Here is a 24,114-nt window from a genome sequence, read left to right as displayed (position 1 = left end):
AAAATTCTGCAATGCCAGGTGCTGGAATTGTTAACCCTCAGGTAACACAGCAACACAACAGACTGCAGGGTATGCTCCTGACAAGCCTCTGCAAACAGGTTTGAAACTCAGCAATAATTGTTTGCTGTGCACCACGATGCACTTTCCATTTGAGCTTGAAAAGAGTTGAGGAAAGGCACAGAAATCAAGGGGCACAGCAAGTCAGGAATTACTGGGGGTTAGAAGGGTACAGATGGACAGTTTTCACAAACCGAAAACAATTCCACTTGTATCGCCTGGTATTGAAAACAAAACAACAGATTCAAAATTTATCCCATCGTGCACACTCCAAAGCCCGGGGGAGTCCCAGTAGACTCATTTCTGACAGAGCACCCTGAGTGTTTGTTAGGCTGTGTGCCTGGTATCTGAATACATGCACCACAAGAGCAGTGAAACTGAGGGCTAACAAAAGTCTTACCACTTTCATAATTATTGCAGCTTTTTAATGAGGGAGAAATGAAGGCAAAACTTCTGCAGGTTTCTTTCAGAGAATTCAACACATTTGGAAAGTTCCACAGTAGAACGCACAGTCCCTACACACATTTTCTATCCTCACTGTGCTTGCTTTTTCCATTTTGTTTTGTGCTTAAGGGTTGTAAAACAGGCTTGAGAAGCTGAGCTAGAATAAGGAACCAGATGGACAACCTTCCCTGAGCTAAAGGATCCATGTGGTCCTCCATGATCTCCTCTCCAGCTTGGGGCTGGGCTGTGAGTGAACTGCTTTTACTGACCTTAAGGAACAGCTGATGGCAAAAGCATTCAATAAAATGCTCGCTAAACACTGAAATTTCTCAGCTAAACTGTGGCATAATGCCACTGATTTTGGAAGTGTAAAGTGCAATAAAGTATTGCCAAATGCTGAAAAGCTGGCAGGTTGTCACTTAGGATCACAGTGATAGGCAGCCCAGCCAGATGATAGAGAACATATTGTAATCATGTATCGAGGCAGCATCTCAAACACCAGGACGCCACACCGTGATTAATGTCTAGGGCTTTTTTCTGGCTCCTCTTAATAGGAGACTGGCCCAGCCTCCAGCTGTGAACATTTATATGCTGCTGGCTAAGGACATTAACTGTTTATTAGACAGCTGAAACGGGAGGGACTACATGGATACAGTCAGAGGAAAATGTGTATTAGAAAACATCCTTAAATAATAACACCCAGAGATGTCAACAAATATTCTTTGTGCTTTGCAACTTACCTTTTTCACTTATGGCACTTGTCTGACACAATATGACACAATTCCTTATAATATTGCTTTGCTGATAGTTTAATTATATCAAGGCCAGACTGTTTTACTAATTGATTAAAGAAAAGGATTCCATTTCAGAAGGACAAATGAAGCGCAAGAATTTCTTTCACTTCTAAATAAAACCTGATTATTCTGGAAAAAACTACTTTAATTCAGGAACTTGGGATAGCTCCCCTATGTAAGAGAAGTGGGCATCCTAGAATGACAAAACACTGGCCTTTCTTCTTTCCAGGTGCATGACTATTATTAATGGTACTTTTAAAGGTTGGGGGATAAAAAGTGCAGCCTGCTTTTTTGATGATACACCTACTTTATGAGCACAGCAGATTCTCATCAGGGCTATCTGGCTTCCACACATTAAGCAACACAAAGAAGGATAAAAGATGTGTACTTTGCAGGAGACTGGCAGTCTCTAGGATGCAAAAGAGGAGCCAGTGATGTGTACCCAGTGGAAGATTACTTCAGGGGCTGAGCAATGAGGGAAAAAAAGAAAATCTCCTCAGAGCTGCTGATTCAAACAGAATCCAATCAGGGGTGACAAAGAGTCATTACTTGCCCCTTTCTCTGCACAAGGAGTTTATCACAGCAGTTCAATTCTCCATGGACAATTATCAACATTACTAAGAAAACCCTGCCATTTCTCTGGCTGCTTGAGCCAAGGCAAACAGGAAAGCAAATGCAGACGGAAATCAGACTAATAACTCCCATCAAAAGGTGACTCTTCCATGACTAAAACCCTTTGATGGGGAAGAATGAAGGAACTTGCATTGCTACTGCCTGTGTTGGATCTCTGCTGTATTTTTTATTAATCCAAGACATCTCTGCAGAGTCATTAAACCACCACCATTCTAATTATGCACCGATGATTAAGCAGATGTGACACTGAGCGAGGAAAATGTTTGATTAATGATCCAGGTGTCTAACTTTAGAAGATTACATTCAGCAGTGCAAATTTGGGGACAGTCAAGCTCAGAAGAACAGGACAGCTTTTGATTGCAGCCTGCCTCAGTAACGTTATCCTGTTGGGATTGTTGGCCACCATGTCAGCACAGAACATTTCCCATTGCTCTCTTCCAAACATACACCAACAAACTTGCTGCGCCTTCTGTTCCATTTTCAGCTTGTTATTATACTTCCTTCATATCAATACTAATTGCTGGAATTGACTGTTTTTAAGTATAACACTCAGCTTTTGGCTGTGTGAAGAGAGGAGCTCTGCAGGAAAAAAAATAACTTAGGTTTTTATTTTTTTCACCCATAATAACTAAATGGTTGCTTGAATATTACATATTTTGGACCAGTTTCCCACATTTCTAATTAATAGCAGGTATCTAGTGTCTAGAGCTCACTAGGTTTGCGTGAACTGAGGATAAATCAGTTCCATAAAAAGCCCAGAGAAGAACAACTTTGCAAAAAGAGGCGACACCCCTGGTGTGAAGCAGCCTGTCCTTCCCAGCCCATCATCAGTTGGCAAGGCTGGGGTGGCATAATGGCCTGAATAGCCCGTCATGCTGGCACCACACTCTAGAGCACAGGCCAGACACTTCCAGCCAGAAGTGGATGAATTCCTCTGTGAGGAGACTCAAGTCCTGGCACTGAAGGCGATTCTGCAGCCGGGGATGCCCCAGCAGCTGCTCGTGCTCAAGGCACGCACTGAGGGCACCACACGGGCCTGGCCAGGCAAGGCCTCAAACAGCCTTGGATAAATGGCTCACAGGGAAAGTGCTTCCTAATGCTTGAGGGATTGTACTTCACAGAAATTCAGCCTTCTGTTGATGCCTCAGGTTTTAGCTTTTATATTTTTCAGATTCTGTGCTGCTTTAGTGTGTAGTTCTGAGCTTCATATTAGGGGATGGCAAGCTCTCTTCACAGAGTAGCAAGATAAAAAAATTCCTTCTCTTGCTGGGGACCAAGGACAAATGATCCAAATTTCAGGCCCAAGAGCATAAACAACAGTGGACTATAAATGGACAATTAACTCCAATATGCAAATGGAGCAGAACTTAAAAAAGTGAGAGACCCCATGACTGGGCGTCCATTTTGTGACCATTTTGGTTCATCTTGGGGGCTGTCTGGCCTCTTGTGCTGCCCAAGGTGGATCCATTGAGGCCTTCTACTAAACACCTGCTTTATTCCTTAACTCCATCTTGGTCAGCCTTCACAAGGCATCCCCACCCAGTTTTAATTGTGTCTGACAGCCTTTTTTGGGCTAAGAGGTCCCCTGAGGTCCATCCCAGCATGTGGAACTGCGCAGCTCACAGAAGGGGAGTCACACACACACCTTCACCCATTAAAATATAATTCTCTCCTCCATCCTCCTCCATCTTTACACTGACCTAGGAAATGAGCATCAAATTCTTTCTTCTGAAGTTCTACTCTCCTCTTTTTTGTTTGAGGAGTTAGAAGTAAAGGTCACCTGAGGCTTTATGCTTTGAAAAGAGGAATCTCTATCAGCAAAGGCCAGGAACAGACCAGAAATAAAATCAGCCTTTGCCAAAGAGCACCGATGAAAATGAATCATCCTTTTGAGTCTGCAGGTGCAAAAGATTTTATTAAATTAAAAGTACAGGGATTAACAATAACAGCCAGTGCTCTGCATGGAGTATTTATGAGGAAAGATTGACAAACCACAAAATTATGCTGCAAAACCCTGATAAACGAGAATTACAGGGTGGAATGTAAGTGGTATCCCTGAGAATAACAGTGCCAAGCAAAGCAAAAGAAAATGCAGACTGAAGTATTAAAGCACTTCTCAGCAATTACTGCTAGTCAGAAACCATTCTTGACCCTTTACTGGTCAAGAGGAATAATCCCTAATCATCTACTCTGCCATTAAAGCAGAGAGAAACAACTAAACCAGAGATTAACATGACACTTTTCTTTGCATATTTATTTCCCTTAAGAAAAATAGTCCTATGAATCTTGAACAATTTCCCTCTTTTCTAATAGTGAAAAACTCTCAGCATTTAAGTAACATTCCCACTTTTTATGAAATATTTTTTCCTGATAGACATCAGGTAGATTCCCCAGCACATGTGCCAAGCACAATCCATCCTTCAGACAGCCTGAACAAAGCACAACCAACAGCAAACCCTCCAATATCTTGTTTATTTACACATAAAAAAACCCAAATACATTCATTCAGAAATCATTCACTGACAAAGGAAAGGATTACATTTTTCATTTATATGCAATTTAGTCTAGGTGATGAACATATCTCCTCTAACTTTTAGATACTGTACTCTCTCCCTCCTGTAGCAAGAAAAAAAAATGTTAGCAGACTTTCACTGAGAGAGAAGCAGATAATATATATTACTTACAAAAGTTGTGTTTTCCAGTAATAATGTAGTTGTATTTGTTTCTACATTCAGTTCAAGAACATGTCCATTCCTGGTTTTATACACCACTGCTGTATCTGCAATGACAAAGAGATAAGCAGTCAGCAAACACTCTGAGAATTTAATACCTCTGTAGAGAGAACCAGCACGTTAAATTAATTAGAGTATCCTTATTACTACACATAAAACAAGACAGAAGTTTTGTTGATTTGCCTCATGAGTTTCAAAATTACTAGTTTATGCCCTGTAGCATGCTCCCCTCATTCAATACACCTAAGTTTTGGCCATATAGCAAAGTAAAGTTTTGCAAAAAAATCAAAAAAAATTGTTGAACATCATATTCACGTCTCCTTAGAAGTGATTCCAACAAAACTTCTGTACTGGTCTGTATTTCTGGTGACTGGATGGACAAAATTATGACTATTTTAAGACAGTCCATATTCTGTGTGATTCATGCTGGGCTGCAGAATACTGAATTTTCTTGTGAACTGAATGTTAGCAAAGGAGGGTTAAAGCAAAGTAGGTCCACTTGCAAAACATTTAAAACACTGTGGGATGAACTTTTGCAACCTTTTCCTTTTCCCACTCACTTGATTTATCATTTCTTGTGAGAAAAAGAATCTGACACACCTCAAGAAAAAAAAAAAGAAATCTGAAATTAATTGGGATTTCTATGAAAAATACTTTGTATTTGCTTGTATCAAAACCTGCAAAATTACCAAGAAACACACAATTACTGCATCAGCCTTGAGTTAAAAAAAAAATTTCCAAATTTTCCACTATTTGTTACCAGATTGAATAGATTCTGATTCTTTCAGATTATTTAAAACCCATGTAAGAGATTCGTACTTAATTAAATGAAACAATTTTATTATAACAATGTAAAAAGCATAAGAAAAGTTCTAAATTAAGCCTAAAGGAAACACAAAAGAACTTCTCTGATCCTCAGTAATGTGTTAGAAATTCATTAAAAATCCCTGAATTTTATGAAGTGGGAAGTAAACATGACTGGAGTAAAAGGTTATGCTATCATAAAAAAAATGCTTTGCTTATTCAGAAAAATGTAGCTCTATTTTAATTGACTCCACAGCAACTCAAGATATCCAGCACTAGTGAATGTCCTCTGGTATGTTCTTTAAAATTAATGAAGCCTCATTTGAAGAGCTTACTAAGCTATTTCAGGGCCGTGGCTGGGAAGTGGGGTGCGATGGATGGAGTTTAGGACAGTATTATTAGAGCTGCTGTTTAGGAAGGCAAATCAGATTGTGAACTGTGGAATTAACAGCAGCTCCTTTTAAAGAGAAAATATTTCAAATATTCATTTTGAATAAAAAGGAACAGCATTTCACAGACAGTTATTTGGTTTCAGGTTACAATTACGGAACGTGGCTGTTTCTGCAGCTTCCTTTAGGCTATTTTGTATTTATTCTTTTAGGAACCTCAGCACTGGAAATCTCCAATGACGCTGGATCACTGGGCTGAGTATTATAGAAAAAAATGAAGTTGTCTGGCTAAAGAGCTGTCTCGAATCATGATTGAGCCATAATGTGAGAAATGGCATAAATAACCCAGAGATGCTGAACAGCAGTGTTTCAAACCATGTATTTTGACCCCACAGGTGACACTAATGTGCTAAAATCCAAATAAGAACAGAATGTTACTCCTTCTCATTTATCTACTTCTCCTACATGCCATTTGCCAACAGGATTTATAGCACTGTGCCTCATTAATTAATCCTACCAAAACAAATTCACTCAAAAAAAGAACTTTCCCTTTAAATTCCTAAGAGGACCAAAAATAAAATACACAGTCCTAAGGCTCTTCTTGCAAGTCCTTCACAAAGTGTGAAACAACATTTGGAATGGCAAATACTGTGAGAGACATAATTAAAGCCTTTGTTGTAAAGTTAGAAGAAAATTTACTCAATAAATCAGAACAGAAAACTGAGTCAGACCTCCTGAAAAGCCAGGCTTTATTGGACAGGAATTATACCTCTCTTTGAACTTGGACTCAGTAGTTACCTCCTGAAGGGCAGAAATCAAATGAATGCTTGCAAAATGTATGGTGGTTTGCAGGTAAAAGATTATACCAAAATCCCATGTAAACACAGAGCGTAACAGTCTTCAAAAGTAATCATAGTGATTAATATGGAATACTAATTAATATTTTTTCAGGCTGGATAATGTGAGAGTTGATGGTCACATCACATGACAATGATTTTTTTCACTGATGGCTCAGATGTAAACTAAGGGCCGTAAACATATTTTTTTTGGAAAATTTTGTTACCTAGGGTCAGAAATTCTACAAAAGAAAACAACACCTAGTCCTTAGCCTCATCCATTTGCACAGCTGATGGATTTGTTTTGTTTATTATTTGGTGCCTTCACCAGAAGAAGGTTCAGGGACCTCTGACACTTCACAAAGACATTCAGAGGAGTAGAGTTCTTAATTCAAAGAAATTCTCATTTAATTTGAAACAAACAGTAGTATCATGTGAAAAGCTCTCAGCTGGGCACAAATTGCAGCCCTGAGGAGCCATATTATTGATCTGAGGACATCACCAGAATAAAAAGCATCCTGTCTTCAGCAAAGGAAAATGTGAGGAAGCCTCTGTAAAGAAGATGCACTATCGAGTCACCAGCCCTGGATGATGCACACAAAAACAGCCTTGAAAACAACTGATTGAAAATTTCCTAATTATAACAGTTCTCAAATTTCTGAAAATTGGAGACTCCAGAGCATTGAATAACTTATTAATTTATTCTGTTTTATTAAAACACGAAGACAGACAACCAAGGGTCTGAATGTAAGTTATCCTGACATCAGTACCAAAGAAAAGAATGGCACTATAAATCCAGGATTCTTCCCACAAAAATAATGGCTGACAATATAATTAACACCTAACAGCACTTTACAGAACATAGATCTTGTTAAAAAAAAATTGAGTGCTATATTTGATAGAGGCAACTCTGCTGAAACCATGTATTGGGTTTTCATCCAAGGTATTTGATTTATTTTATGACATCCAAAGCTTACATTAAACAGAATTGACGGGAAACACATTAGGAGGATTAAAAACAGTATCACTAAAAAAAAAAATAAAGAGGTAGACAGGGTTATTATACACAACTATCTTTGGGAAGAATTGATTCCATCTTGATTTTGACCTTATTTCTAAGGCTGACTGAAAAGCAGGCTGCCTAGTGGACACACACCCCTGCAGGACAACTTGATGCTCAGCAGGTTCTCTACAACTTATTCGGCTTTCACAAAGAATGTAACATTAAATAAAATATTACATGAAAAAAAAAAAACTCAAACAAAATTTGGGGATTGTCACAACAGAATAAATTCACCTTAGTCAGCAACATCCTCTTATAGGATTGTACTAGCTGCAGAACCAACAGTAATTTATTTTGTCATTGTGAGGCTAAATGTCCAAATTCTTATGCTATTGTATGCTTTTAAAAGTAAATAATTTTATCATCTGCCCTAACTCTATGCAAAGAACAAGGAATATATGTTCTGCTGAAATGATTCATCCATACATTTTAAATCATAGTTTGGACGTATATAAAAATATACCCCTCAGTGACAGCACTATTACATAAATACATGATAACCTCAAGTATTTTTTAAAATAAAAGCAGTATTTCTTATAAATTGCTTCACTAAGACTATTGTTTCTGGTTTAGGTTCAATACTGCTAAGGGTTTTGTTTAAGATCGGGGTATGAGTTGGCAGGAAATGCAGCTCTATACTGTGCCTGATGTAATATAAATTGCTCCTGGGAATGTCAAAGTACAGGCAAACTATCATAAAATGAAAAGAAATCAATGCAAAACTTTTCTTACTTGACAAGCATCTTGACCCCCATCAATTTTGCAATAATTTCTTTACCTCCATTTATTGAATTTACCCCCATTTATTGAATTGACAACACCCTCCCATGTCCTAAATGCTATAGAATTCCTTTGTAGCACTCACAGTTACACAAGGTATGTTCACATGAACCAAAAATAAAAAAATCCAGGCCCTTGTAAATTCTAATTAAAAATCCTGTATTGTTTAGGGGGAAATGGAGTAACTTCCAGCCTTAAATACATCCCCATCACTGCAAATCAATGATTTGTTTTGAAATTGTTCTAGTGAATTGTTCTAGTGCAGGAATTTGGGCCAGGGCCTTTCATGATTTATCTTTCTGACAGCAGGACACTGAATGGTGGTGGTTTATTTGAAGAATATAAACTCTAGTTTCACGTGCCACTGAAATTAAGCAATTCATCTTGTTATTTAAGTGACACAGACTGAGTTGAAAGGACACTACCACACACTTTCAAACCTCTTGAATTTTAGTCCAGTATTCTACTCACATTCACATCAATATTGATCCAACTTTTATTAGTTGGAATTCTTCCTCTTTTATTGGTGGTATTTTCATCTTTAGACCTGCATGTGACACAAAAAGCTCCAGGCTGCTAATCACATTTATTCTTTTTCTGCCATGGAGTAACTCCAAGAGTCTGTGTTGTACTTGGAAAGATCCAACAGTCTCAGGAACAAGTGGGGCTTCCTTGATGAAGTATGAAAGCAGGAATGCTGCCCTGGATGAATAAGAATTTATGAAAATATAGAGACCCATCACAGGCTCACTAAAGCCACAGGACTTAGAAGATTACTGAATCTGAGCTTCCACCTTTTTTTTGCATATTTCATCTTAGCCAGGCAAGACTTGCATTTCTACCTAGTCTGTTCCGTTCTCAGGGGTTTTAAATGATGATTTTTGACCTATGAATACACATTGAGTTATTCTTTAGCCTTGAATAGTCATCATGGCAAGCCAAGCTTATTACAAAACTAAAACCTGCCTAGCCTGTAAATCTACTTTGCCATCATGTTCACTGAGATTAACATGAATAATCTCTGCAGCTGCTAGCACTGACAAGGAGCAACAGAATTAACAGCACTTCTCTGCATGTAAAAAAAACAGATTCTTACTAAATTCACAGTACAGTTACTGTACATTTTGTTAGGCAAACAAAAGTTTGGTGAAAATCTTTGCTAGTTTTTTATTACTTGCTGATAATAAGGCTTATTTCATGGTAGCTTGTGTGGATTGGTCAATTTGAATGGATATAAGACCAAGACCAACTTGATAGAATCTGGTTCAAAAGTGGTTTAGAATTTACTAATACTGATATTGAATGGTTTGACAAAAAAACTGGTTTATAACAAAGGTACACAGAGTGCTAATTGCTGGTTATTTGCACAGAGCACTGTAAATCTTAGCCTAAGCTAATTGGCCAAAAGAGATCAGCACTCAGGCAGTTTTGTGCATAGAAACCATTGGGTATTAAGGCAATTTATCAAACAGTCTTGAGAGAGCAAGTAGTTTCTAAAAAATGAAGGAAAGAGAAGGAAATAATTCAGGCAATGCTGAAAATCTGTTCCGTAGTATCTAGAATAAGGAGGCCTCAGGGTAGTCTTCTGAAATTGCTGACAGTGTTAACCTGAAGATTGCTAATGCTTGTTTTCCCACTGAAAATATTTACTAAGTTTTGGTTTGTTTAGCTAAAATTCTGCTTTGCAGCACAAACAGCAGCATTAGCAAGTCAGAGTCCCCCTCTTCCTTATATTTTATGTTTTCTCAAATGCAAACATGCAAGAAGCTTGATACCTTGCAGTCAACACATATGTCAATCAGCCTTTGCTGTACACAGCATTATTAGAACTGCAGATGGCATTTCATCAAATTGATTACAGAAAATGTCATGCTAATTAAAATAGAGAATGCTTTCTGATTTAATAAACAGGGGGTGCTAGACAATTCTTTGTCTAATGAAGTGTTTGCTAATTAAATAGTCATTTACAAAGATATTAGAGATACAGACCAAATTGCAATATGTTACTAAAGTCACGTGTCAGCTGAGCAAGAATTCCTCTGCTCTTCTAAAAGGTCAGGCTGTTAGTAATTCTCTCAAGACAAAAATTATTCTGGACTAGTTTTATAATGCAATGTACTCTCGGAATGTACTCCTCCAGACAATCCTTTAGTATATAGATTTCCTATTCAAAATGGCTTGCAAAGTTGTACACACAGCTAATTCCTGTTCTTTCTGATCCCTACTTCCTTTTCCCATCTATGCCCAGTGCAAACAAACTAAAAACCAGACAGAGATCTTATAGTGCAGCAGCTACAGGAATGGAGGTGGCACAGTGAGAGTAGCACCCTGCCAGGCACAAATGAATTAGCTCTGCTCTTCCTACTTCTTGAACTTCAGAATGAAGTGGCCAGGCACGGACTGACCTAGAAAATTCAAATTTCCATCCCTACTCAATGTATCTCCCTCATTTCCTAACCTAGTCATTGGTTTGCAAAGCAAGTCAAGCTCAATTCATGCCAATTTTCAGTGGTCCCAGTTCTTTTAGCATATTGATGTATGAAAATCTTAAACTCTGCTCAACAGCCAATATTCATTCATGAAATCCATTTCTTCCCTGTCATGCAGCTGCACAGGATCATGCCTCAGTATCACACTATCCCCATGCCCAAGTCAGACAGAACAGAGGGACCAGACAACTCCTGAATATTAACAAATCCACGGGGGGATTGATTTACAGGAAAAAGAAGGGGGGGAAAAAACCAACAGTGAAATATATAGTGCAGTCGAGCCAAGCCTCTGGAGTTTGAAAGATGAGGAAAAATTCACTGCAGAGCTGTGGGAGGCAAGAAGGAGGACAGTGACCAGCAGCCACAGGTCATTATGTCTGTGACAAGCTCAGCTGGAAGAACATCACTGTCTGCTGCCTAAGCCACTTCTAGACCTGTTGGATAGGTGGAAACACAATGCAATTACTTCACAAAGGCAACAAAGATAGAGGTAGATAAATTGAAATGCAGGTGACCCCAGAGAATGCAGCTAAATAAAGCTGCAGCCACTGTCCTGGGGCTCCACCCAGACACGTCCTGCAATCCAGGTGTGCTGTCAGCTCAGTTTTCACAGCAAAACTAAACCATACAACCCTCTCCTATGTACTGCCATGTTAATGGAAAGCTGTTCTAATTTAGAAATTTCTAATTTTTTTCAAGAAATATATCAAATCACTCATAGCTTAAGTTGTAACTGTTTGAGGGCTTTGGTCCTGCTACCCCTGGCACAGAGCAGCAACAACTTGTTGAAGCTATTTCTTGTCCAGTCTTCTTGAATGAACAAATTGTCATGCATTTCTCTTCTGCTCCCCCGGTACTCTGCTTGGCAGTGAGCATAGCTCCTTTACATGGATCTCCTCACTCAAAACTTCTCAAATCAAGGCTGCCCCAGCAGGGTCTGTCTCATTTTCTGTCTCAAGAGCACACTCAGAATAACACAACTACCTCTGAGCTTCAGCCTTCCAAAAACCACTATCTGCAAGCAAGATGTTGACATCATTAAAGGAGCTGTCTATCAGTTAAAAGAAGTTGAAAGAAAATAAGAGTTGTGCCATAATTATTCTCCTAGAAGAAGAATTAAAAGTCTCCCTCATTTCAGAACACAACTGGTCAAAGCACTACAAAGTAAATTAACAAAAATAAATGAAAATGCAAAGATCTAAGTGCCTGCCAGCTTAAATGGGAGGCAGTTATCTAACCCAAAGAGCAATGAGTTGATGGACTCAAGCACAAAATGTGACTGTTTCTACCATTCCTCCCCATGCTTTCCCCATCCCACCATTCATAATGCAGAAATCTCCACTTGTATCCGTGTCATTACTTGGAGGAAAATGTCAGGGATATTCATCCCCCCCACCACCCCTCCCTTAGAGCAAAGCACTAAACATGATTTCATTGTGTTAAAAGCTAGGATAATAGACTTCAGTTAATTAGTCCATTCCAATTTGTTTTAAATGCAATTAACAGTAAATCAGCACGAAAAGAAAGGGAGGGGAAGTGGCTGCATTCATGGCACAGCCTTCCTTCTAGGCCACATCACTGCTTGAGTACCACACAACTTTGGGTACCTACATTTTTCCTTAGCCATTCTCTATGTTAAAAAAATTAAAAAATAAAAAAAGACAGAGGCTTCAAATTAGACAAAATAAGAAATTTTAAAGATGATGAGTGGTGAAACCTCTAACAACATTTTGGTTTTCTCAGCCCACATTACAAAGTGATGGTGAAACATCAAACATTGGTATTTTGCCAGCTCTAAAATTCAGACAAAACTCCTCAGTTTTCCCAGCTACTTGGGAACATTTTTGCTCTCCTGCATTGCACCAAGGGCCATTACTGAGCCAGCTTGGCAATGGACTCAGACAGCTGTTGTCCAAATAGTGTACACGTCCCTGGACTACAGTGAAAATTAGGGAACAAATTCTCCATTTTGGTCACACATCCCATTCCAGCCTATTCCCCAGAAGGATAATAAAGTACCACAGAAGAGCAGCACTTCTCTGGCAGCCTTGGGAGTTAACCTTTCTGCTGAGCCAAGGCAGATGGAACAGGGACAGCTCTGCTCTGGAGCCGGCAGCGCGGCCCCGGCCGGATTTCACACAGACTGCTGAACTGGCAAGGCTACACTCTGGAGAGGACAGTGATTTCTATGAAGAGAGATTTGTATGCTTCTCTACTCCCACATAATTGCAAATATCAAATAAAACAGTATTTCAGCTTGCAATAAGAATGTGAACTCCCTAAGCCTTCCAAACAATCACTCCTGAGGGCTCACCGTCGTCCCTACTTCTACAGATGCAACTGGCATTTCCTAGAAAAGCCCAACAAGTGAGAAAATTAAAATTCAATAGCTATGCACATACCCCAGTAAAAGGCCAGTCTCTGGAGCAGCCAAAGGGCTGCAGCTTTCTCACTCTCTTTAGTCCCTGTGAGGGAATCTCAGCAAGCTGACTCAGGCAGAGCTGGTGGCTCAGTGCCCAGCACCACGCTCAGACAGTGAAAACATCACAGCTCTGATACCCACGTGGCCCTAGGGCTGTCCTTAACAAGCTCTAATCCAGCTCCCGGGAGGCTGGCACTCCCAACAGTGCACATCCAGGGCAAACAGGGTCACGGACTAGGATTTCCAGGTGTACACTGACAATGCTGAATTTTTTTTGTTTTATTTTATACTACCGAAGGACAAACAAAAAATTTTATTATAAAACTAAACAAAGGGAGGCAACTTTCTGTTCACAAACGTTTAACTTGCTTCTTCCAAATCTCATTCTGATTTATGAGAAGAAAATGTTTATTAAATGAAGATCATTAGCTCAGAAGAGTTATCATGCACCCAGTAATATGTATATATATATATATATCTCACACTGTTTTGTGATTTCATTTGTATCTTCATATGAACCGTAAATACTTGTCTATATTAAATTATTTCTACTGATCAGTCATCTGTACTTTGAATAGAAAATACAGATTCAAGAGTCACATGTGCCATTAAGAATTTTTGCCCAGAAATATTAAATTCTGTGTATCTAAATTCAATTCACAAAATGAAAGCAATTTAGGTGTTGTTTTCACATGTGTTCATCACCTACCATACTACTGAAATTCTTGGGAAATAGCTATGCCAGGTAATTGGAAAATTAAATGGTGAGTGTGTAGGTATCTAATCAGCATAGATATGGAAACACAGATTTGGCACCAGCATTTGAAACCACTGGCAGAATTTCCTTTGGCTTTCATTCATTTTGGATGCCATTGTTTCATCTGTACATGCAATTCCACTGTTCTGCTGGAGAGTGGGGAATTGGACAGGCAGTGCCAGGGACTGCAGGATCACCAGGACAGTGCTTGGCTGCACCCAACAGGTCCTGCCCTGCCTGGCACACTCTGGGCAAGCTCTGGAAGAGCAGGAAGCAGGTCTGGAGAGCAAATGACCCAGGAAAGTGTCCTGTCCTCAGGATCCAAACAGAAAACTCAGATGTAAGCTCAAACTCACACAAACAAGCCTTCTGATCAAAACACATCAGCATTAAGCCTGTCATACTGGCCTGGAAAGGATTCTGATTGCATTTTGGAGCACTTGCCAAAAGATTTTATTTGGCTCAAAGATGAAGTCTCAGTTCCAAAAGGAAAGAGACACAAGCAATTACGTCTCTATCTTAACATTATCATCATGTGCTTCACTTTGCTTCCTTCAAAATTGTAAAGGCGACACATTGGTAAGGGAAATTTTGTGCAGCTTATCTCTACAATTAATTTAAAATAAAATGTAGCTGAATGGGAATATTACAAGAAGAAGAAAATCAAGGAGAGGTTGAACAATGGAATTCTTGGCAAGCCAGCAACTGTTCTGTACCAGCATGAACATTTAGTGGCAATTTGACAGCATTCCCAACAAATGGAGGAGCACAGGCCTCCTCCAGGTGTGATGTGCAAGTGAAACAGTAGACATATTCTCCATGCTTTAGTCATACAAGAGTTTCAAAAAGTAAATATTTCAATTATGTTTTCAAATTTATCGTAATAATTGTTCCATAGAATTACACCTCTTAACTGCTTCTGATCAGAGAATTCAAGCAATTTAGCTTTTATTTTCTATTTGAATTAGGCTCCCCTTCCAGATTAACACTATTATTCATTTTATTACTTTTTGGTTTTCCCTAAGTAAAAGTGTCATTTTTTTCATTGAAACACTAACTTCATTAGTAAGTCCACTCTTGCTCAATAACTGCTTTAGACACAAAGAAAATATTCTGTTCAAAGTTTAACACACCCGTATGGATTTCTTTTATTTTTGTACCATAAAAAAGGAGGAAAGTAACTGGAAGGATTGAATAGAATAGAGTTCCATAGCTGAAAAATATATATCAGGTGCTCATAATTAGCAATTATTAACTGGATCTAGAATAAGCACCATTACATGACGAGGAAAGCCTCAATAGGAAGATTCTTGAATTTCCTCCTCTACTCCATTACCAAGGATATAAAGGCATGCAAGAAGAGCTGATCCAAATACATTTGCAGGAACAAAATTTGTTTAGGTGTAACTTTGCTTTTGGCAGAACATTCATATTTTCACTCCTAAACATTTTGCTTTGGAAGAATATTAAACATCTTTCTAAATGAGGGATTTTAAATTTGTTTACACTTACTCATTTTTATTATCTTCAGCAAATATTTTCCTGATGGTGAAATTGCCAAACAGATTTTGTTATTTTCATTTTTCATGCAATTAAGAAACACAAACTCTTCATGCACCTAATTGAAACACAGACAGAAATGCTCCCATATTTCCCAAATGCAGATCACTTTTATTGGTTCTAAAGACAAACTTATTCTAGTTTACAGGTTGAAATTTAAGTCATTACAAGGAAGCCACTTAGTAGTTCAACACACTCATATGAAGTATATGAATTTGGTATTGTCTTCCAAATTATGTATTCCAAGTAGGTAAGGGCTGGACTGTCAGAACTGATGGAAGCAGAATAGATTGCACTCATTTTATGCAGTGCATTCAGAGATTTCAGGGCCAAAAGAGCTCATTATGTACTTCTATCCTGAATTCTTTCAGAGCCAAGATTACAGGATTTTGACCTGCAATTCTGGCACCAGGCCTGTAATTTCCTGTTGGGTTTTCCTCTATAAAGAGCATGCAGGCTTGTTTTAAACACTTTAGTGCAGGACCCACCATAGCTCTTGATACTATGAGCTGACAAACTAAAAAAACAAACCCTACTAGGATGCCATTAACACCTTACTTAAAGACCTTTCACTATAATAATGCCTGGGGTGAATTAGCAATAAAAGAAATCCATTTAATTTTACAGTGTAATGTGAAGCACACTAAGGTGATGCCAGAAATTGGAGCCTATTCTCCTCTGTTCTGTAGAGTGCCCACTTCAACAGTCTGAATCCAGTTTATGCCACTGAAACAATTCACTGTTGGGGTAAAAACACAGGTTGTGTGATACAGTGATGCATCCAAAGACCAGCTGCTCAATTTCTATTACATAATTTAATTAAGATGTGCATATAAATTTCTGTACTCCATATCAAATCACGCATATTCAATCTGCACAGAGCAGAAGCATTCCTTTTTCTGCCGTGCCATTTACCCTGAACATGAACCTCAACAGGAAGTGACAGCATTACTGTTTCTGCAACACTTACTTTCATCTCAGACAAAAAAAAAAAAGAGCAGCATTTTATCAGCTTTCAACACACAGCCCTGAACAGGAAACAGAGGTATTCCATCTTTTTCTCCAAGAAAAGAACCCAGAACTGGAGCTTCCCAGGAAGAAAACTACTTCCCAGGAAGAAAATAGCTACTACATTTGAGGATAGATGTCTTGTTTCAAGCAGATGCCAAGAACTCTTGGCCTGATACCAATGACTCCAAGAAAGACTTTTCACATTCCTTAATCAGCAGCAGGGCAGAGGAGGAAAAGCTTCCAAGCTCCCTGGAGTGAAATATCAGCACTATGAGTCTGTGCTCAGTGATGAGGACATGCTTGGCATGTTTGGTTTTGGGAGATGAGAAGAGAGGAAAGTGTTTTAATTCTCACTTAAAAAAAAAAAAGAAAAAAATAGAGTAACTCTTGGCAGGAGCAGATTACTTATTCCATATAGCAAGGAGAGCAGCTGGGAGAAAAATTTCAAAATATTTGAAACTCATTGCTGACAAAGTTTGGCACAGCTTGGACCTGGCACTTGCTTCAGGACTTAATCACTGCTCTCCTTCCCTCTAGGAGAAATATCAGGAGTATACAACATATAAAGCAAAGAAAAATATATTCATTTTCAGTAAATAAGCAATACCTACAGGAGTACCTATGAAATATAATTTTATTTTCAGCTATGAAAAGACAAAAAGCTGTCACTCATGCTTCTGCAGTCTTATAGCCAGTTGAACACTCTTCTTCTGAGACACCAAAAGGCAATGGAAATAAAGCATAATGTGATAAACAATCTGCATCCCATTTTTTTTAATCTGATTTTTTTCTTTTTTAGATGAAAAAATCTTTGAAATCATTCAGCACAGAGTTATTTCCAAGTTCTGGGTTTCTAGGTAGTGCTTCTAATCAGCTTCTGATTCTATTGCATTTATTTTTCACTTATAAAACAGACATTTGAGGAGGGATAAACTGTCAAATGCTTAAGTGATGTGGCATCTAATTATATATGACATTTATTTTTACATATTTCATCAGAAAATGTTCATACACCAATTATGAATGCAATAAAAAGTCCTATGAATATTTAACAAATTCTAAATATTAGCTACATTTTGTAGACCACATCAAGATTTCTTATAACCTTGTGTGATGTAAAACTCACCCTTTTAAAGAGCATTCTCATACTATTGTGAAGTTCTACTACCAGTCTGATAAGTGTTCATACACTGAATTATTCAATATGTCCAATTAAAATCAATCACATCATATAATGTGATTATTCATCACACACCGAGAGAACAGTATCAATTCCAGAACTTCACATACAGCTTACTGAAAAAAAAGAATACAGTTCACATAGCAAAAATGTGAAGTAAACTCTTCTAAGTAGCAATCAAGAAATGCAGTGCCTACTAAAATCCTGAGTTTCATGCAAAATCCGAAGAGGACAGGGTGATGTCCAGCCTTGTGAGACCAAGCAGCAGACGAGACGTGTGGCTGAGCACGGAGAGGGGCGAGAAGGATGAGAGTACTGTGCCTGGGAAGGGCTCATGTCTGAGACCAGATCTGAAGCTGCTCCCCTGGAACAGCACCAATCACTTCACCTAGATCATGAATTCATTTAGATTTACTTGTGCACCAGGGATGCTGGACAAACCAATACATTAATAATCAATGTAATTGACAAGACGCATTGGCAAGGGCAAAACTAGTGACTTTTTTCCCCTTTAAACAGGTTTTTCTTCCACAATTAGACTTTAATGAATGCTTTTCATAAATAAAAAAAAAAAAAGAAACATTTGAATAGTAAGTCAGTTTAGAGAAAATGTTAAAATGTTTTAAAGCTTAATACATTGAGGCAACTGCTGACGGGTAACTCACAGAAGCAAAACCCCGAGAGCAAACCCCAACAGTCACAAGGGCACTGCTTTCTACATCACTTACACTGTATCACATCCAGAGTGTTTAGCCTGTCACCCAGAGCAACTTCAGCTATAAAAGCATCCTGCCTGGCTTTGTATCCTTTGCGTTCAAAAAGATTTTGTGCAGCTTGAGCAGAGAATCAGTTTATAATACTTTACTCTGGGATTGCTCATGGTGCCACTGGCAGTGATGGAGGTGCTGATGCCTTCATTAGATGGCAGCAAAAATTGTGGTGGCCAGGAGAATTCCAACCAGTCCCATTTTCCATTTGGACAGTAAATAAAATGGACAGTATTTCTAGTTCAGTTATTATGATAGGTTTATTTACGCCCCTGCATCCTTCCATTGGTGAAATACTGTAACAAAGATTGAACTGATGCATGGAAAACACTTGAGCTCAGAGAGACAGCTGTGGGAGTCATTCCTGCCCAGGGAAGGGGCACTAGAAAAGGAATTCTGCTTTATATTTCATGGGAGAAATTTTTGGCAAGTCTAGAAGATTGCATAGAAAAGTAAGTTTCTAGTTTTTCTTCTGCATTTCTGCAGTAAGAGATGCCCTTTCCAATGGCCCTAGGTTGCATCAACCAGAAAGATAAAGCATTTATTATTTATTAGTCAAACCCTTGGATTACTCCTTTTTTTAGTTTTTTTTCTCATTCTTTTGGGGTTTTTCACCAGGTTTAATTCTATTTACATCCAATTTTCCCCAGCTGACCTGAATGCTGGAAGATAAATGGCAACACTTATGGGGTTGGTTACCTAATGACAGCTCTAGAGCAAATCACACAGGCAGAGACCAGAAACAATGATACTGAAGAGTAAAGGGACTGTTAAAGTCACCAAACCTGACCTCTTGCACATCGTATTGGGAAACTAAACTACCAAAAAGCCAGAAATTCTTCTAAAAGGCAGCAACAAGAAGACATAAATATGCCAAACAGAGCATAACTTAACATGTTTATCAGCAATAAAGGTGTACATGAGTCTACACCTCAATACCTCATTAATACTACAAAGGTATTTGTAGATTCAGCTTTTCTTCAGAGAAGATTGTCTGGACTCATTAAAAACAGCACAAGAACTGATAAAAAAAATTTTAATCAGGGTTTGCTAGATATAGTAATAAAGGAAAATGTACATTTTTAATTTCTCTCTAAAGCGTAAAGCTAGAAGAAAACATACAATTAACCAGAATCAATTGGAAAAAAAAGTAAAAAAGAAAAAAAAATACTCGAAACATAAAAACACACACACAAAAAACCACACAAAAACCCCACTCAAAATCAACAACCAAATCCAAAACAAACAACTAAAACCAAAATCTTGGTTTTTGATATTCCACATTCAAGCAAAGAATCAGTAGCTGTTATCAGTCATATTATAGAACCATGAGATGAAAAGGAGAAGCAGATGCCCTTACAGAGAAGGACACAGTGCACAAAATGCATTTCCAAATGTTCTTCATCTTGGTGGGAAGCATTTTCTACAAGAAGCAAAAGATAAATTCTCTTAACTGATATGAAGGTAGAAAAGATGTGGGGACAATGCTGCAGAAGATAATTGGCATTCCTTGTGGCAGAACGAGAATGAATATTTATTGTGTAGATCAAAAAAATCCTAAAAAATTGTAATTTGTATTTACTCATTTATACAGACATGCCAAAATTCCTGTAGGTTGTTCACCAGTGAATTCCTTAAATTAATCTTTCCCCCTCAGAGGAAATGACTAAGAAAGACTATTCTCATTATGGAAGACATAAGGGGTTATTTCAGCTCACCAACTGGTGATTCCTGTAACACAAAGAGACACAACAGACCCAAAATATTCCCATAAAATCGAACAGTTGGATTTTGCATTCAGTCACCATTAAGAGTTATTGCTACTCATGAAGGACCTGTGCAGGTAATGTTTGAGTGCTACAGAAAATTCACAGCAAATAAAAGGCACTGAAGTAAAAAGTCAGTTCACTGGATTTCATAAGCAACTTCATATGTACAGACAAACATTTCCCAGTCACTTCAAATCTACAACAGACGAAACGAGCTGGCAAACCTCTCTTCTTCATCCTGCTATTTTTCAATAGATGGAGAAGATCTCTGAGTGGCTGCCCTGGACATTCCTCATGAGTGACTGTGGAACTGAGCTCAGCAAACCTCCAGTGGGGACGGAGGTGTCGGAGCCTGAATGCAAAACCAGGGACTTCATCATGAGCCCACTGCACGGGCTGGCTGCACAGGGACAGCAGCTCTGCCTGGAGCATGGATACACAGGGACACAGCTGTCCCTCCAGCCATGGAGCAGCCACTCTGACTGAAATAAAGTGCCAAATTATCGAAAGCAGGGTGCCCCCAAAGCAGGGAATGACTGGCATCAGAGTCCATTGATTCAGAGTGCTGAACAATTGCTTTATTAAAACTATATTACATTGTATTATACAATACTATATTAAAGACATACTATACTATACTAAATTACATACTAAAGAAAACTTGTGACTGTCTCCTGACAGTCAGGACACAGCTTCAAGTGATTGGTTAATAAATATAAGCAACCATCATCAGAATCCAATTACCAAATCCCTCAGGTAAACAATCTTCCTAACACATTCCACGTGTCCTAAAACAACAGGAGCAACAAGTAGAGATAAGAATTGTTTTCTCTTCTCTCTGCTTCTCCAGAAAGAAAAAAACCCAGGAGAGAGAATTCTCTCTCTCTCTGTTCAGAGAATGTGAGTGCCACAATAAATGACAGAAAGGTGCCACTCTGGCTACAAAATAAAAGTGTGACTTTCCTGCAGAAGCAACAGCACATCACTGGTGTGACTTTTACCACTGGTGCGACTTTCACCACTGGCTTTTTGTCATCTTGCAAGGACTTTAACTTCATTATATTCTAGATGTAGCACTTTACATGGTGCTACATGTAATATCTCCACTGTAATTTTGCCTTTTAAAGCATCATACTAATTAATTTAATATGGTGTGGTACCACCAAGCAGACTTCCCATAAGGCCATTTGGAGGGTTTTAATAAGCCATTATCTCTTGGTGTCTAGTTTATAACTGTGCATAGTATTTCTTAGCACAGATTACCCCGGTATTGATGTGAGGTAGTAGCACAGGCTATAATTATTAAAGTAAAAGACATGGGGCTTTGAGATTAAACTGGCTTTGAAACAAAATACTACATCCAGCTTAACTAAGCACCCACATCAACAACACCTGCAGGGAACAGTGGCAGCCCAGGAGAGAAAATGAGTGCTTAGAGCTTAAAATTCAGCTTCAGAGTTCTGAAATATCTGAATCCTTCCAGTGATACAGAGAATTGAGTTCTACTCTCTGCAGATTGTATTCTGATATTGCCTATCATGTGCCAGCCTGTGATATTTCTTTTAATGGGAAAAAGTACATTTTATAGCATATATAGCATACATAACATTAGCACTTCTTCCACAAATTTGAAATACAGTGATCTCAGCATAACAGAAGCAGAACCACTATAAAGTACATTAAAATCCTGATTTTTATTTTAACAATGACCTGTTTTTAATGATTTTTTTAACAGATAGAGGAAGCACCTGAATTTTTCCTAGACATGTTGTGATGACTGAAGATTCCTGCACCTTCAACTTCTATCAATATTAACTGATATTGCAGAAAGGTTGCAGAGAGAAGTCTGAAAAAGCTGGGCAAAATAAAGAGGTATATAGTAAATTTCACAGATCTACAGTTAGAAGTTTTCATTAATTCCTCCAAAGATTACTTTTTAGTTGTAAAAGAGAAATTACCTCAGTGGCAGAAGCTAGAGGCTCCTTGGAACTCACTGAACCATGCTAGGAGTTTGATCATTAGGAGAGTTAAACATTTTGGAGAAAGGGAAGAGAAAAATAAAATCTCTTAGATCAGCTTTTGAAAACAGAGCCCACACTGTGTGCTTCAGCTGGAAATGTTTTACCACTGTGCCTTTTGACATAACAGATGGCACTGTCACCCAAGTAAGCACAAAATCAGGTTCAAATAACCTGACTGGCAATCACAATGGCTTTAAGCCAAGTTGTAGGAAGTAGGATCTGACTGACCTTACAGATAACCTGTCCCTGTCTTAACTTTTGTGTGGGTTGGTCCTAACTTTTCAGACTGATTGAACTGAAAAGACTGAAAAGAGGTTTGCCACATCTCTAAAAAGTGTCAGAAACACTACAAGATAGAAAAGAACTTTGTTTTCTTTCCTGTTCCATGAATTGCTCCTAAGACACTTTGTGATTCAGACTTTTACATTTGTTCAAAATAACTTAAAGCCTCATTTACCTCAAAGTTTCCCCATTCAACAAAAATCCTTAAGCATTTGACCCACATTCAGCATTTTTACATAAATGCACGTATTTCCCTCTCTCTTTCTTCAGTTCAGCTGCTATAGCAAAACATTCAGTCAGTTTTTTAGCTGAAAATGAGCAAGCTTCATACTGATATCAGAAAGAACAAAAACAATCACTTCAGCAGCCATAGCAGCCAAGCCATGCTTTAATTACATGCAACTCTTGAGAAAGACCTGAGAACTGCTATTAGGTCTGGGATCAATCAGTCCTGTGAAAGGAAAGGCTTCCAGACAGGCTCCAGTCACCCAGGTGCAGTAGCAATCCTACTTCTCCCTCTAATTGTCTCAATTTTATTGAAGATGAAGATGTAACTCACAGAGATGGCAACTCTGTGCATACAGTGAATGCAGAAATACAATTTATGTTCTTCTTTGGAGATGCCCTAAAAAAAAAATCCCATGATGAAATCTAATGTTAACTTTAGGATAAAATCAGTGTATTTCCACAGGCACCATAAGTACATATAGGATTGTATATACCTTTGATACTAACAAACTTCTTTTAGAGGGATTTCTATAGGTGAATATATTCCATTTCTAATTTGGATTATTAAAATCCCCTTGCTTCAGTGATATGCACCCTCACAAGCCCCCAAATGGGCAAAAAGCAGAGAGCTAAGAGCCACTCTTTTCTTACTGTTACAGGTTCACAAGGGAGTAGAAACAATTAAAACTATCAGTAGGAATTAATTATTGTTTAGATTTTTTTCCATTTTCTCCCTTAGGATGCAAAGGTCTGCAGGTCACTTGTACTCTCCTCTTTCTTTACAGATAAATCAAATTGATTGATTTGTCTTGCTATGGGGTAGAAAAATCTTGGCCACAAAGTAGAGAAAGCCTCCCCAGTAGAAGAATCCATTTTATTCATTAGTTGTTTGTTTTTTTTTTCCTTTACAAATGTATCATTTCCAGCAGCAAGAAGTCAGATTGAATACAAAAATTATCTGACCTGTGCTATGAACAGGTGACTCATCTAAATAACAAAACAGATCTTGGTTGTTTTATCCTTTTTATTAAATGTATATTTGAAAAGAGCAGTATGCCTGAGAAATCCTTCTTACCACGAGAGATTTTATAAGAAA

The 24,114-nt window shown here is 38.3% G+C and overlaps 1 protein-coding gene across 3 annotated transcripts in view; it reads right to left on the bottom strand.

Annotated features, from left to right (window-relative positions):
• Positions 1-24,114, bottom strand: part of DPP10 (dipeptidyl peptidase like 10) — a 431,963-nt gene that overhangs the window by 116,028 nt on the left and 291,821 nt on the right. For all 3 annotated transcript variants that reach the window (XM_038143005.1, XM_038143003.1, XM_038143006.1), the window contains exon 4: positions 4,613-4,707. In XM_038143005.1, coding sequence (XP_037998933.1) covers positions 4,613-4,707 — 95 coding nt within the window. The remainder of the gene's footprint in view (positions 1-4,612; positions 4,708-24,114) is intronic.

This window comes from Motacilla alba, chromosome 7 (genome assembly GCF_015832195.1).
Source record: "Motacilla alba alba isolate MOTALB_02 chromosome 7, Motacilla_alba_V1.0_pri, whole genome shotgun sequence".
In the NCBI taxonomy this organism is placed as follows: domain Eukaryota; kingdom Metazoa; phylum Chordata; class Aves; order Passeriformes; family Motacillidae; genus Motacilla; species Motacilla alba.
The sequence above is the reverse complement of the archived record's forward strand: the minus strand, read 5'-3'. Positions and strand labels throughout refer to the sequence as shown.